Raw genomic sequence first — 16,855 nt, forward strand, 5'->3', positions numbered from 1 at the left:
TGTCTCAGAAAATGTAGAAAATGAATGAATTAACTTGTGTCTGTCTTTTAAAAACAACTTTATTATTGCTCTCAAAGCAATCGATCATTCTGCCAATATTTGTAGCTTGTGTTACCATGTGTATTATAAAAGTAGTGGGAATGTTATCTGTTGAAATTAACTTAAGTCATGTGAATGAGGACCTAGCACCAGATGTTTTATGTACTGTAAGTTAGTTAGCAGGCAGAATAGTGGTAGGATCACCAGGGGAACAACAAGTGGTAACTGTAAGGTTGAACGCCGTAAGACCTCCTTTGGGCAGTCAGCGTTCTCTATAAAGGGCTCTCAAATGTGGAACACACTGCCAACTGAGATAAAAACAACTTAAGATTTTAAGGTTTTTACTAAAAATGTCAAAGACTGGTTGAAGCAAAATCAGAAATGTACGCATTTTTAATCACCTGTAACCGCTAATAAGGTGCTCTCTTGCAAGCTGAGAATTGTAAATAGGATATAGCTTTGCATGTTGAAAATTGAATGTATTTTTGTATTCTTTTTCTCCTTTCTTTCGTTTTCTTTTACTAAAAGCCTAACTAGGGACAGGAGATGGAAACTAGCAATAGCTATAATCTCTGTATGCAGAACATCAGTCACATTGGCTTGTTTGTAATGAGTGAATGTGATCACATGTAAACCTGCATTGTCCCTATTAAATAAAATAAATTAAATTACATTTATTATTACTGCAGAGTGATTTCATGATATTATGATTGGAAACAGTTTAAGTCTATAAAAGTTCAAGGGGGGAAAGAAGAATCAAACGTATACCAACTGGCTGTCCCCTGTCTCTTTAGTGTTTAACCTTCTGAACTCAGAGAGGCAATTCATCCAGAGCTCGAGGTCAACCCGTCAACTCTCTCCTCTAACATTCACACACCACATCAAACAGACGGACACCTGAAAAGAGTCCGACCGCGACAATACCTTTCACTATCCTAGATGCTGAATGGGAAGGTGATTGCTGGGTATTGACCGAGGCCTTGAACCCAACACTGCTTACTTAAATCTGAACTTGTATGGATCGGTATCCGGCAGGTTAACTTAAAATGGTTCTTATCAAGCAAATAGAGAAACGATGGAACGGGAGAGAATGAGGCAGAGAGAAAGAGTGCTGGGGAGGTCATTGATTAGTAGATTGTAATCAGTCCACCAAATGCGAAAGGGGGATCGATCCAAGCCTCAGATCTGACAAACAGACAGCTGATGGAGGACATCCGGTACATGTTTAGTGGGGGGAAGGGAGGGCTACAGGATCACTGAATGTGGATATCTAGGATGTATCAGCATTGCAGGAATTTAGTTTCTCTAAAAACGCTTTTTCCAAGAAAACTAATGGCTTTAATCCTGTGGACTGTATTTAGAGCAGGGAGGAAGGAAAAAATGATTAAATGATTACACAAGTGAAATGTAGGAAAAAGAACAACCATATATATATATATATATATATATATATATATATATATATATATATATATATATATATATATATATATATACACATACATACATACAGTATATATATATATATATATATATATATATATATATATATATATATATATATATATATACTGTATATATATATATACACACACAGCACCAGACTTTTGAAAAAATGATTAAATGATTACACAAGTTAAATGTAGGAAAAAAAGCAACCATATATATATATATATATATATATATATACACACGCGGTATATATATATATATATATACATATACATATACACACACACACACACATATATATATATACACACACACACACACATATATATATATATATATATATATATATATATATATATATATATATATATATATATATATATATATATATATATATATATATATATATATATATATATATACATACACACACACACACACACACACACATATATATATATATATAAATAAACACACACACATATATATATATATATATATATATATATATATATATATATATATATATATATATACACACACACATACATATATACATATATACATACATATACACACATACAGCACCAGACTTTTGAATTGTATTTCACTATTTATTTGCAGTTTCGTCTTTAGTTATGTAATTCCAGACGTTTGTGGGTTCTCACTGGGCCACTGTGAGACTTTATTTTTGTACTTTTCTCAAGTCTTGTCTTGGCTGATTTTCACGTGTGCTTTGGGTCATTGTGATGTCGGGATGTTCAATTCATTTTCATTTTCATGAAAGAGGATTAAAGGCTTTGTGCCAAACTATCTTGGTATTTGGAGCGATTCATTTCCCCGTCTATCTTGACAAGTTTCCCTGGATCAGATGAAGAAATGCAGCCCCAAATTATAATGCTACCCCCCACCATGCTTCACTGTTGCTATGATATTCCTGGATGATACTCAGTATCGGCTTTGTGCCAAACATTGAGAATCAAGCTCAATAGGTTCAACCTTTATCCGATCAGATCATAACATATTTTCCCTAGTGGGTTAGGGGTGACTAGCTGGAATAATTTAGATGGGCTTGTATATTCTTTCTGATTATTTATTATTATTCTGCAACCCTATCCCACGGCCCAGGCTCATGCAGAATACAGGTCAAAAATAACGACAGACCAGGACCGGCCAGAAATTCCTGTAGTTCCTTGGTATCACTTTAAAAGATGGCAAGTGTATGTCATTTACCTACAGATTTAACTTTTTGAATGTGATTGGTTAACTCTGCTGAAAGCTAGAGCTCACATCATGAAAGGCTGTACAGAAATCAGTTATGAGTTTACGTATTTATTTATTCCTTTTTAAAATTCAACATGTTTCCAATAATTTTTTTCCCCTTCAGATTTTTGTTTGTATGCAGACCACCTTAAAATGTCATGTTCAGACACACATCTTGTTATTTGTGTCATTATACCTTAACACCCCCCCAGAAGGTTTGTAGACGTTTTACATCTGCTTATTTCTGTCTTATTTCCATTCCGTATACTGAAGAGGTGGAGTGACTTCCCTACTCCCTGGAGGTCACCCTGCAGTTTCAGGTGGATCAGCCTGCGGTGGCTGAGTTAAGTGTTGTTGTGAAGGTTGAATCCCCCTGATGAAATATCAATATTTCATTCCACTGATTTACTGCCATTTGACTAAACATGACACAATATTGAGCAAATGGGGAACATCAATGTCCCAGTGTCTCCAGTCTTCCTGTGTGATGATGAATTGCAGGAACAGAGACAAGGAATATCAGAGGTTTTTGCTTGTTGACAAGGCAACAGAGACATTGGAAAAGCCCTGATTTATATGATAATTTGACCAAAGGAAATCCTTGTCCTAGACTGTAAAACAGTAACTAAAAACACCCCAATGATGTAATCTCTGCCAAAGACAACCTTTGAGAAATAGAATATGGATTTCAACAAATTCACTCTTTCCAAATATTTAAGCAATAAATGTAGGCGCAATAAATGCATAGCAGGATGAAGAGGCAATGCAAAGCAATAGGTGCTACTTTATTATTGTTGTCCTGGGTTGAGTAATTTCTGAGTGCTATCAGCTTGGTTTTGTTTCGTTGGAAGCTTTGCTTTGACAGAGGTTAAAATATTGAGGTTCTTTTTGAGAGTAACGAGGATGGATAGGATCAGGAATGAGTACATCAGAGGGGTTAGCACATTCAGAAAGGGAAAGTCAGAGATTCTAGACTGAGATGGTTTGGACGTGTACAGAAGAGGGATAAGTAAAGGATGATGAAGTTGGAACTGCTAGGAGGGGGGCCTGGAGGAAGACCAGAGTTGATTTATGGATGTCGTGAAAGAGGACATGAAGTTAGTTGGTAAGGGAAGATGATGCAGAGGATTGGGTTAGGTGGAGCTGGATGATTCGCTGCGGCAATCCCTGAAGGGAACAGCTACAAGGAAAAGAAGAAAAAGAAAATGCCTAAATTATGCTTCTGTAAAAATAAGCCTGTATTGTGCCTATTTCAAAAGAATTTCCAGATGGGATGTCGGCCATCAACATCTGGCGTCAGGCCAGTAGTAGACCTGTGTACAAAGCCATGAGATTGTCATCATAAAGCAGACATATTTAGGCATAACTTTAGGTACTTTTTGGCATTCATGGCTTTTACCAGACTTGAATATGCTATAGTGGTGGTCGAAGGTTGTAAGCCAAACAATAAGCAGCCAGGTGTCCATATGTTTGGAAAAATCGTTAATTTAATCAATATCTGGTGAATATATGGGTAAAATTATGCAGCTACTCACACTGTGTTGATGCAGTCAGTTATTCAAGGCCAAACGTAAGCCAAAGAAAATGACCATTTTTGGGCTAAAGAAAACGTGATGTAGGGTTGAGAAAAAAGCCATTTTACAGAGACAAGAGCTTTTAAGCACAAGTCTTGTTTTTAAACAAAATTGTTAATTCAATCTCTTTGTTAACCCCCTCTGATACCTCTGGTACCGTAGAAAAAGAGCATTGCTATACAGTTTGTGAAATGATCCTTCGATCCTAAAATATCCTTTGAGATTAGATTGTTTTTTTTGTATGTTTAAAAAAAAAACTCACGAACAATACAGTCCTAGCAAAACAAGGTTAAAAATAATTAGCTAATGTTGGCAACCACACCATCTCAGGCAGGTCTCTCAAGTCTCACGCACTGAGCGTGACACTCATGCATTTCCACAAGTTCACAGCCTCTCACACCACACATGGCATTTCTCACGCTGAGAAATTAAATTCACTGCACAGTAACTGCAACCGCCCATCTTACAAACGAGTCAAAGGTAGACTATGCTGCTGTGTGCTGAGCTCACCTCATAGCAGCTATCTCGAGTTACCAACCTATCAGCCAATCAAAAAATAGGATTTTTCAGCCAATCAGAAAATATAATCTTTTGTTGCCGGCTAAGGTCTGGGTTTCAGCTTTAAGCTTTCCATGAATGCGTAGCGAAGGTAACCTTATTAAAGCAGCACAATGTAACTTTCAGCTTTTGTTGAGTTTGGCGGCTCCTTTGGACAAAAGCGGTAGTGCTTTACCAGAAAGAACACTACATTTCCCATGAGCACCAGCGCGTACTACCGGAAAGATCCTTCCCCGTCGCTGCATTTGTTTTGATAGTGAATGAAATAAGACGGGACAGACTTTCAAAACTACTTTTCTGTTTTCAGCGGTCGTTTGCAGGATGGATAGCGAAGAGGTAATGTATCTATTTTTGGCTAAACAATATAATATGACGATGTTGAAAATCACTCATTTCAGCTAGGTTTTATTAGTGAAGTCACCCCCGTCCCCCTGACTGTTTCAACGAGATAATGCGCCCCAAATTACAATATACGCTCTGGTTTTGTTCTACTGCACCTTTTTCCTGTCACGTTTTTTAGAGGGACTTCGTCATAAATTAGTAGTCCAACATACTTACTGACAAAATAAAAAAATACTTTATAACCTGTGAATAACTGAATGCCTGTTCCTTATATTTTGCAGATCAGCCATGCACAATTTTACAGTTCTCAGGAAAAATACTAAAACCCAAGACGAATCCCCTGTATGTGAAAACATTCTAATTTTGATTCTTATTGAACATAGAACTCTACATTTACATTTGTATCATAACAATTCTGTCTCTCTTGTCGGACTTCCCTCCTCGTCTTTCATCTCACGCCGGCGAGTGAATGCCGGGCCAATGTTTATTCATGTCCGGGAATTTTTTTTTTTTGTCCGGGCATTTAGCTTGTTACTCTCCCACTTTCTTTTTTTCGCCTCCTCCGATAAAACTTTTATTTTCTTCTGATTTTTCGCTGCTTCAGCCATGATACCAGCTTCTCCTGAGCTCTGCGCTCCACGCCCCGCCCAGCTTTCGTCTCGACTACGAATCGGGAAGAATGGGGAAGTGACGTATACTGTAAAGCAGTCAAAGCCGTAAAAATGTGTAGTTTTTCAGTGTGGAAGGGTTCCTACCATGCACCTCAAAGTTACATAGTGCCAGTGAAGGCGATACAGACCCCTCAGATCATGACAGAGGTGTCATTAAACCTGTTGTAAGCTGATGTACCATCACAATGACTCTGGAAATGTGATATTAAGGTGGAAAAGTTACATAGTGCTGCTTTAAGTTACCTTAAGTTATTATTAATTATTATTATTATTATTATTATTATTACTAAGACAAATTATTTAATATAGCATGAATATTGTGAAGAGACAATGGCCACAACCGTGTTTTCCTTTGTTATAGAATAAATAAAACTCTTTTTGATATATTCAAATATGTTCTTTCTGAAGAAGCTGGGTGGAAACTGGGAGGGAAACACTCCTCCATGCGAGGTCTACACCCCGCAGTGGAAACGCTCACCTGAATTGACTGAACCACTCTAAACCGTACCGGACCGTACAGAACCGTTCGGTGAAAACAAGCCTTAAGTTACTGGGTGTGTTAATGTTTAAATTACACCTTAAGTAAGACTTAGCATTAGATAACAACTAGCTTTTCAAATAATCAGATTAGCTGTGTAGATTACAGACAACATAAGGGAAAAATGTCATATGGGCTTGTCTAAGACAGTTAATATCATGATCATTCCTGCCGCTTAACAACAAAACCACTTTTGTTGACAGGACAACAGCTCTAAATTAGTTTAGTCTTTGTACAACAAAAAAAAGATTCAAAATAGCCTACAGGGACTGCAGATCTACATGAAATGCTCCATCACGTTATCTAACCAGTGAAACACGCAAATACAATATGCTCTTGTTTTGATATTTCTTTTTCTGTTTCAAGGCACAAAACAGAAGTGCTTTGGCGATGCAACGGTACAGTACAAGCACACATCAGATAACAGATTGAAAACCTATTCAGCGCAGTGAAGAGACTGAGTGGTTGGCAGTGAAGCTTGAAGCTGTCATTGAGAGCTGGGTCTAAAACAGACAGCAGTTCACTCTCTATTCATTTAGTATCATTACAGGCCTCCTAAGAGCCCTAATGGGCCTAATAAAAAGACAGAGGTAATAATGAGACTAGAGGGCCTTATATGAGAGGGAGGGTGAGAGCCAGGGGAACCGGAGAACGAGGAAGCCTGAGAGTGTGTGTGTGAGTGTGTGTGTGTGTAGGAGGGTAGGAAAAATGAAAGGAAAAAAAATATCAAAGTGGAAGAAAGGGATGCTCTGGACTTGGCGGGTATTAAATGCTAGAAGGCTCAGTGCAGTTTACTTGAATCTCCACACTTTGTGTCCAGGTTTTAGATCCTGTGTGTGCGTTTATGTCTGTAGTAGGTACTTCTGACCCCAGTGTGGAGAAGAGTAACAGCTAATCAAAGGTCACTGAGTGATGTTTCGTATGTCCCTTGAAATATGTTTAATCGTAACGTATATAAAAGAAAACATTCACACATCCAAACAATGTAAAAATGTTGTCTTGGGTGCGGAAATTCCCTGAAAGTATCTAAACTCGACACGATGACATGTAACAGAAAATCCATTAAGTGTTGCATGGTCCTTCCTAGCTCTCCACATCTGGATGTTGAAGGACTTCCACATTAACGGAGCGATCTGCACTAATGACTCTTATTACCTCATCGTTAAGGCCATTTGCCCATTGGGCTATGAGAGTAATGGTGGGCGTGGACTGTTAAACTGTAGGGACCCCTTTTGTCTTAATCGTTACTTGGTGACACTTTGACCCGCTGGCCCTGGGTAAAGTGTCTCCAGAGTGCTACATGGCCCTTTAATAACTCTGTCAGGTCTGAATTTATGTCTTCACAGCATATAAGATCAATACTTATAGAATATGTAATACAAAATGAGAGAGGGGGAGGGGTGCTTTTTGTGTCACCATTGCGCTGATTCTCGAGTTTCACTTTTTCCGTATTCTTTGTTGGTTTACTCTAAGAGTCAATTTTTCCTTATTTCCTTTTGGAGTTCTATTTCTTTGTTATGACATCGTTTTTCTAAAGATGGTAAATACAAACAAAGGCAAGAAAAAAAGGGAATTTGTTCTCTGTTAAACTTCAGGTTGGTGAGAAGCAGCATTACACCAAAGAGGAGCAGCATCCATCCATCCATCCATCCATCCATCCATCCATCCATCCATCCATCCATCATTCCATCCATCATTCCATCCATCCATCCATCCATATGTTTTTAACATGTCAGCTGACCATTTCCAGTCACCAAATATGCAAATACATCGGGAATGTCAATCCATGGTATTAAACTGAGACTTTGTGAAATGTACATCCATTTCATTGAGATACATCATCTTCCTTCTTCGTTCATGATGCTGCTCAGACCTCAGGTCTCCAGCTACAAAACCCCCCGCAAACTTTTTTTTTGGTTCAAAAAAGTATATCATCTGATTCACCTTAAAATTTCCTCTAATTGTCTTCTTGATTTTCAAAATGACATGTCTATGAGCAAATTCATCCTCTCTTCTTCGTCTCACATTTTTAAGGTGAAAGCAGAAATGCCCAGGTGTGATGGAAAATTCAGCCTTGGCTACTTGATTAAACCCAAACTGCTGAGAGCAGCAAAATAACAGCCAAATGTACAGACTGGGAGTCTGCTCAAAAAAAGATTAACACTGACCTTAAAGATGTTTTTGTCTACTCGAATCGTAAGAATGAATCATCCTCTGTGCCTTAAAATCAGTATGCTTCCTTTGCTACGTTGTCATTCTGCATCGAGACGCCTGATGTATGTTCTGACCCTTTTGCATGCAATTTTTTAATTAAATCTACTGAAATTTGGATCATCTTTCAAGTCTTATTCTTGGTAACTTAGACAATCAGTTTCAGTCCAGTTATTCACCTCGTTGGAAAGAACACATTAAAGAGCATTTGATGGGTTTTTCCACAACACCGGTCTGTAAGCCCCCTGTGCTGCCCACTCTCGTGGCTTTTTGCGGTTCTCGGATTGCCCGTATTCGAAGAAGTGTAGTAAAGTCTGTTTTATTACCTTTACAAAATTTAGCACACATTTTAGAATCCAAATTCCATTTATGGCCTATTTCTTCATTACAAATGTTAAATTACTTACTTTATTGAGCAGTAGATATTATCTTTGCAGTGACCAAGATCATTTTCAATTAGTATCCTCAAAGATGTTCAGCCTAAGACAAATGCAGGATGGTGCAGACCGTTTCTCTGAAAATAATGTTTCTGATATTTCTATTTGTGATAAAGGAAAGTCAGATGGTTCTTGGATTAATTGTGCAACTTGGTTGCAAAATTCAAAATTGAAAAAAACAAAAAAAACCTCAAAGCACTATGTGCCATTCCATTCTAGATGCATATCTTCCCATAAAACTGCATGCAGTTACCTGAATAGGCATCTTAAGGCATATTATTGAGAATGGAAAAACAATTTAAACATTTTCAAAAGTTTTATATTTAGGATAATGCTACTACTTGAAATATATTTCCAGCATAGTCAAAGGCACCAAATTTCAGTTTGATTTATATCACCCATAGTATGAGATACCTTTGTACATTAACTCTTTAAGTGCAGTGTGCAGGCTTTATAATACTGCTACACATTCAGTATGTCATTATTGTCTGCCAGGTATAAGTTGGCTGTTTTGCCTTTTTTAAGGCAATGTGTAAAAAATGTGTAAATCTGTAGCTAAGCTGTGAATGTGCACTTATCTGGCTTGACATAACTGCACCTTCTCACCGTAGTGTCAGTTTTGTGCAACGTCAACTTAGGGTGCTTTCAGACCTGTGGCCCGTTTGTTTTGTTCAGATTCGTCTTACGTATGTGGAGTGGAGTTTGTGTTCAAAAGGCAACAGTCTGTAGCGGTTCAAAGCTGTTAACAAATGCCATGCACGAACCAACTGTTCTCTCATTGGTCAGAAATGAACGCGGAAGGAGTTTCCTCTTCTGTACCCCGGGAAAAACAACAAGCCCCTTTCACATAGAGGGCGCAAAGCGCAGACCGCTGCCCGCGATCCCATTCATTTATGTGCTACCGGCGCAAGAGCGGACCGCTCTGCCGCTGAGCTCGGCACCTGCCGCAGCGTCTGCGCCGCGCCTGCCTGCCCAAATAGGGCTTGGTCGTCTTGATGTCATCACTTGGCGGAGCCGCCCTGTTGGATGCTACCTTAGCTGCTCTTCAGACCACTGCGCACTGTGTACAGACGTGCTCCCTCTTCGTTGTGTCTTACTTGTAATCGTTACTTTCCGTTATTCTGTAAACCATGGCAACCCGTTGCTGTGTTGTGGGGTGCAACAGCTCCACACATAACAGACGTGGTGAAAAGATCGCTAATGGTTTAACTTTTCAGCGCTTTCCTGCTCAGAGGCAGAACCACGGAGGCCAAGTATCTGAGATAACAAAGAGTCGTCGGCTCGCTTGGATCGCGGCTGTAAGACGACCAAACATAACCTTCCACAGTAAACCACAAACACTCACACAGACCGGGGTAGCATCATTCACACAGGTTTTATTCCCCACTTCTCGAGCTAAACGCAGTTTCTGGCCAGCTCTCTGCGGTGCGACTAACCCCAATCTTCAGATAAAACTAGTTTGTTGAGGAAAAATTATTAACTCTATTTGTAGCTGCAGAGGAAAAAAATAATCCCACGAGGAAAACAAAAATATTGCTCATGCCTCGGAGCCTTTTCCACATAATATAGCACATAAGAAAAGAAAAAAGTAAGAGTAATACAAGACATGTACTGTATGTTGTACTATTATACTAATTTATTGAAACACATGGCGAGTCAAACATTTACCAAAGCAGCTGCCAAACACTCGCAAACAAGGTAGTCGAAGACGTCGGTTGTGCAGAACTGCAGCAGTAAGTCCTTACTAGTAGGGATTTCATATGGATCCAAACCGTTAATAATCATTACTTTCTCCATATATCGCTCTCTGGCTTCCTTGTTTAAGGTATCCCGGTAAATTCCAGTTCTTTTTCCGGCATTTTAACTTTTTTTTTTTGCGTTCGGTCTGTTCACTTGGTGCTACTACGCTGCTACTACACTGCTGTTTGTTTACACTCACGAGGCTGCCAACATGGCCGCCGCGTCCCAGAATGCAACTTGGCGACCAAGAACATTTTTTTATTTCACCGTGCTGTGCTGTGACGACCTCGGCACGTCCAATAGGTTTAAGTCCATCCAGTCTTCTTATGGAATTAATACTTTTTGCAGGTCTTTATATTTGGGCATCAGGCAGTTCTAGCTTCAATTACAACTGGTGGAGAAGACTTCAGCAAGACTTATACCAGAAAAAACATAGCATTAGCTCAGTTCTAGCATTCCTTCTCCCCATAAGGGAAATAGTTTGTTGGATAATGCCACAAATGGTTTAGGTGGGTAATTTAGGCTTCCTACACAAGACTGTCATCTCCACTTTTTTCTTTTCCGTTATTACAATTTTTTTTAAACACTTTTAGTTTCGCTTTAAAATTGTTTTCTTATGTTTAACAGTACATTTTCAATTTCCTTTCCTAATACACATATTTTTCCTTCTAATATTCTCTGAGCAACTGCTTTTAACTATTTTTCATTTGAGGTCCATTAGCAAGGGGGATTAAGCCTTTGTGGTGACCATTCCAATAAATCCAGTGAAACACTTAAATACAAGTACTTAGTAATGTGATTATTTAATCATTTATTTCCCTTAATTTTTTTAGGAACCTTTGTTTAATTATTCTATTTAATTTATTCACTTTTGTATTTATGTAGTATAAATTATATGTTGAGAGGGATAGTTATAATTATGTAATATATGTTATATATTTTTATGTATGTATGTAATATATATATATTTATAGGGACATTTATGTAGTTTATATAGTGTATATTTATATAGATTTATATAATATTTGTATTTTCTATATATTGATATAATATTTATGTAATATTTATATATTCTATATACTTATATGGATAATTATGTAGTAATTGGCATATTTACATAGTATTTATATAGACTATATTTATATGGATATTGTGTAGATATAATTATAGCAATAATGTACATTCATAGAGTTATACAGGGGTAGGAACTAGGAAAAAGTGTATACTTCTTCCTACTCCTTTTTCAAACCTATGTGCAAATGAAGATGTTACTGTTTATTTTTATTTTATTTTTTATATACATGTTGGAAATAAATTCATTCATTCATTCATTCATTCATTCATTCATTCATTCATTCATTCATTCATTCATTCATTCATTCATTCATTCATTCAACTGTCAGTATTGCTTTGTGATCTTTTATCGCCACTGTTTTTGCCTATTGTATTTGTTTAACTATTTAGGTGCCTATGATGTTATGAAGTTAGGAGCTTTGACACTGCAGTGAATAGATCTGTACAGGCTGTAAGCGGCTTTAACAGTTCTAAGCTTGTGCATGGAGGGTAGTCATAAAATCAAGAGTTTGCAATCCAATTGAGGCTTGTGATTTGGACAACAGGTAACACTATCGTCTCGTTTAGGTCTGGCATTAACATGTGGTGAGAAATCTAGTCCCAAGTGGCCAGTCCTTACTGTGCATGTTCACACCTGGCATTAAAATGTGTACTCAAATGCATATTCAGCAATCAGCTATGACCTTCCTGCTCTAAATACAAATACAATTTTAGCTTTAATTGACAGAAGCAGCCTCTAGAAAATCTGCCCAAATTTAATACAGCAAGGTTAAATCAAATCAGGATGTATGAAATACACTTAAAAATTCAACACACAAAGGAGAATTCATAGAAGCCTTTTAGCTTGTAAAATGAAATTACTTATCGCCTAAGGGAATGGCATTAGTTTAGTGGGCAGTCCTTGAATCCATTCCAGGACACCTTTGTGTTCAGACTACGAAGAGAACTTAGACACAAGTCTCTCAGACCAACTTCAATTGCATCCGGACTGATCAGATCTAAATCTGTGTTGGAATAAGTTTAACATGCATTGCGTTAGGCCCCTCTGTGGTACCGGTCAATATACAGGTAGCTCCTATTAGATTTATGACAGTTGTTCATTTCAAATCCCACTAATCAGGTAGCCGTATGTCAATTTGACACGAGGGTTTGGTCAAAAAGAGTGATTGGTTGCTTGTATAGACATGATTTTGTGTTTGCTGCGTGGATGCCACTGTCACATAATTACTTGGGCAGCAGCAAATGCTCAGTAAAAGATTCATGGGCTTGATTTAAGTGTCAAACATAAATCTGAAGGTGAATCAGCGATGACTTGGCCAGGGTTTACTCCACCCTTACCCAATAACAGCTGAGATAGTCTCAAGTTCCTCCCCCCTCCCCCTTAAGAATCGGCGCAGAAATTCCATGAATGGATGAATTAGTGATTAGGGGAAACCCTGAGTATTTTGTCAGCACAAATGATCATTTTACAACACACTGCTTGTTATATTTTGTAGCTCTGCAGGACACATGAGAAACGGAGAAGATTTAACTTTACATATTTACCATGGCTGTGTTAGAAGAGATAGCTCTTTTTGAAATCTAAAACATGAAAAGTTAAAAAAAAGAAAAGAAAAAGATGAATGACAAAAGATTACTTGGAGTTTAACCTCTGCTCCCCTCCAACATGTTGGGACGAAACTCGCAGTTTAACCAAACAAGATGATAAAGATGAAACGAAATAACAATTTGCATACCACATCTTATTTAAGAATTTATCAACAAGGAAAAGGGAAATCCGTCAGTATTTCTCTAAATAAATCAATTTTACCACAGGCCCTGTGGAGTCTCCTTGAGTGAGTAAGAGGATTGCTTTCTTTTAGTCTGGAATTGAAATGGAATACATTGACATAGGGGCGGATCCCGGCCCCCAGACTCTCCTACCCCACCCAGTCAAATCAAAGGTTTCAGCTGTTCTTTATTGATTAGATCTTCGAATATGGGACTAGCTTCTCCCTTAGGTGCAGATGAGTAGCAGATGTTAATTATCCTGTGTGTGCATGTGTGTGTGTGTGTGTGTGTGAGAGGGAAGGTGGGGGATTGTGTACAACAGTTAGCGAACTACTTCAATCTTCATACAGTAATGTTTGAGTAACTAGCAAATATGGGGTTTTCTATATTGATATATGTCAACACTATGATCCTTGCAACTTTACTTCTGTTACTTATGTCATATATTTAGATATGTTCTCAAATTAAATTGATTCTTTTATGGTCTGCAACAAATCAATTGTTGCTTCACAGCAGATCTGTAATTAAAAAACAAGTAAAATTGAGGAAATTTCACATTTACGTGAAACTGAACTCAAGTAAACCAGAGTTGTTTGTCACCTGGGATATGTTTGGCCCAGCCAATGATGACAACCAGCTCGCGGTCAGCCAGGTCACACAGGGTGGTCAAAGCCTTGATGTCTCCGTCGGGCATAGTTGGGTCAGGCATGGCATAGATCTTCTCTGGCTCCACCACCAGCAGGTGGGAAACGATCTTTGTCACTGAAAAGACATACGGGTGGATCCAGGGATCGAGTTAATTTCACAAATCTGATCAGTGTAGGTGCATACATATTCTTGTGTTCAGTGTGCTTCAGATCTTTCACCCAAATTTGAGCAAAAGATTAAATAAATAAATGATCTTACGTGGCTTTTTAGCTGGAGGGGGGATTGTGATGCCGAGGTAGGAGCCATTTTCTGCATCAAGCCTTCGCTTGTACTTCTGTCGACCCCCTCTCACCCGGTCCAGACGTACACCTGCAACAACAATAATCACACATGTGTTTAAGGGAACTAAACCAGAAAGTGTGTCTGACCTGGCTTAGAGTAATCAGATCTGAGATTTGTTAAGAGTGCCAGCTCTGTTTTCTTGTTTCTATTAGTTCTCCATGATTATATTGAAGCCCTATGGTTTTCCTAACTTTCCAAAAGTTTCAAAATTGCTTTAAACTGTTATATACCAAGCTTTCAGGCGGCATAGCTATCATTTTAACAGTGCATGATTAACAAAACAATAAATACAAATTTTGAAAGATCAGTAATACAAGAAGCTTTGTTTTTTTTTGTTCTCCTAAATGACTTTGTGCTTACTCTTGATTGGATTTGTAGGTTGGGCTTCTAAACTCCAAGCAGATCATCCCAGCACATGCATCTAATCCCAGTGGGGTTATCCCCCACCACACTAGATGATATTCATTTCTTAAAGAATCATCTTCTACTTGTCTCTGTAGCTCTGACACGTCACTTGAGGAACATGTCTGATTGATTGGTTTAGAAGGATAAATAGAAAGAGCATAGTGAGTAGGGAGCAGTGTTGCAATCTCAGTAAGGAAAGTAGCTATTGGCTGTCCTAAACGTCGCTAGAAGTTACTAAGTGAAAGAAGAGGAGTAAATAAAAAACAGTATATATTTGGAGCACCTAACTAACTTTCTTTTCGTCAATTGTTTTTTTTTAATGTCCCAATTCCAACCCACTTCCTTTATCCTGACTATAGGCCAGCGCAGTATCATTGAATAATTATTATAATTACATTAGTTAGAATTAAATACTAATAATCACCTGTTCCAAATGAATTTCTGCTTGTATTTACAATCAAATTGATGATATGTATGCAACTCTTGATATTGAGGAACCTTGCATATTTTCATACTACTTTTTTTAATTATTTATTCATAATAGTGTTTTTATGGTGTAAAACAGGTCTGTCTTGAAGACAGACCTGACTAACATGTCACTAACATGTCTATACAAATAAATGTATACATCTTTTTTTTTTTCAATAGCCAGTACAGGATTAGCCAGAGGTGGCTTTGCGCATGCACAATTCATTTGCAGGACGCAAAGGGCTGAACATCTCCAGCTCTGACTGGAGCAGGGAAGGGCTGGAAGCTCGGATGAAGGGCTTTGGTACGGGGGAGCAACTGAGAAACGAGTGAAAACGCTACGTTCATGTCAGTCGTCAAAAGTCTCCAACAAGATCTGAAAGAGTCACAGGATTTGTCGCTAGTGGCTTTTATGAAATAAAATCGCTTAACAGGTCTGAAAAGTGGCTAAGTAAAGCAACAAAGTGGCTAAGTTGGCAAACTGGTGGCGAGTAGAGGGAGGAGGGGACCAGAAATGTGCTCACCTGAGCACAAACAAGATAAAGAGATTGAGGTTGCACAGTCTAATAAAACCTGATAGTTGTTAAGTCATGATCAAAGTAAAAGGACAATATTGTGGCGCTTGTGAATATGAACAAGGATAAAACTGCATAATATGGGACCTTTAAACACATTGGCCCAGTTAACTGTGCTACATTTTCAAACACAACTCGTGCTGACCACAATACTGTCCCTTAATATTAGCATCTTTCTTGATTTATAAAGCTCAAGCTCTTTTTTTTCCCCTTTCCACTTTTTATTTTTTTATGTCACAGAACATAGACAAAATAAGGCATGTAAAAAGTATTCATTTGTGATCTATACAGACAGACTCCTTTTTATTCAGGGTCTGTTGGAGCCCATTACGAGCTCTCTCCTAATGAAGGGCAGAGGTACTTCCTGGACGTACTAGGGGTGTGAAAAAATATTGATACAGCACTATATCGCGTTACTTTGTCGACCTATTAAAATATCAATTTGTCATATCCTAATATTGATTTATTAGGAAAAACGTATTCCATGTTTTTGTGTGGGACAATGCACCTTATTTTAGATATTCTTTCTTCAGTGCCACATTTGGCTACCAATTTTAGTGTCTATGTTCTTTATTTTGCACTTTATTTTATTCATGTTTTTCATCTCAGTGTGTTCAGCGAGTGCTACGTAGCAATGCAGTTAAATAAAATGGAGCAGTTGTTTAAAAACTACATTTTGACTGAGTTTGTCCTATGATCAGTATCCTCCAGTGTACACGTACAGCAACTCGTGTTTTTGACTAAGTTA

The 16,855-nt window shown here is 37.9% G+C and overlaps 1 protein-coding gene across 1 annotated transcript in view; it reads right to left on the reverse strand.

Moving 5' to 3' along the window:
- LOC133464679 (steroid hormone receptor ERR2-like) overlaps positions 1 to 16,855 on the reverse strand; it is a 45,950-nt gene that overhangs the window by 6,653 nt on the left and 22,442 nt on the right. The window contains exons 4-5 of the mRNA XM_061746801.1: positions 14,576 to 14,686; positions 14,270 to 14,431 (exon numbers count right to left, since the gene is read on the reverse strand). Coding sequence (XP_061602785.1) covers positions 14,270 to 14,431; positions 14,576 to 14,686 — 273 coding nt within the window. The remainder of the gene's footprint in view (positions 1 to 14,269; positions 14,432 to 14,575; positions 14,687 to 16,855) is intronic.

Source organism: Cololabis saira, chromosome 18 (genome assembly GCF_033807715.1).
Source record: "Cololabis saira isolate AMF1-May2022 chromosome 18, fColSai1.1, whole genome shotgun sequence".
NCBI lineage: Eukaryota > Metazoa > Chordata > Actinopteri > Beloniformes > Belonidae > Cololabis > Cololabis saira.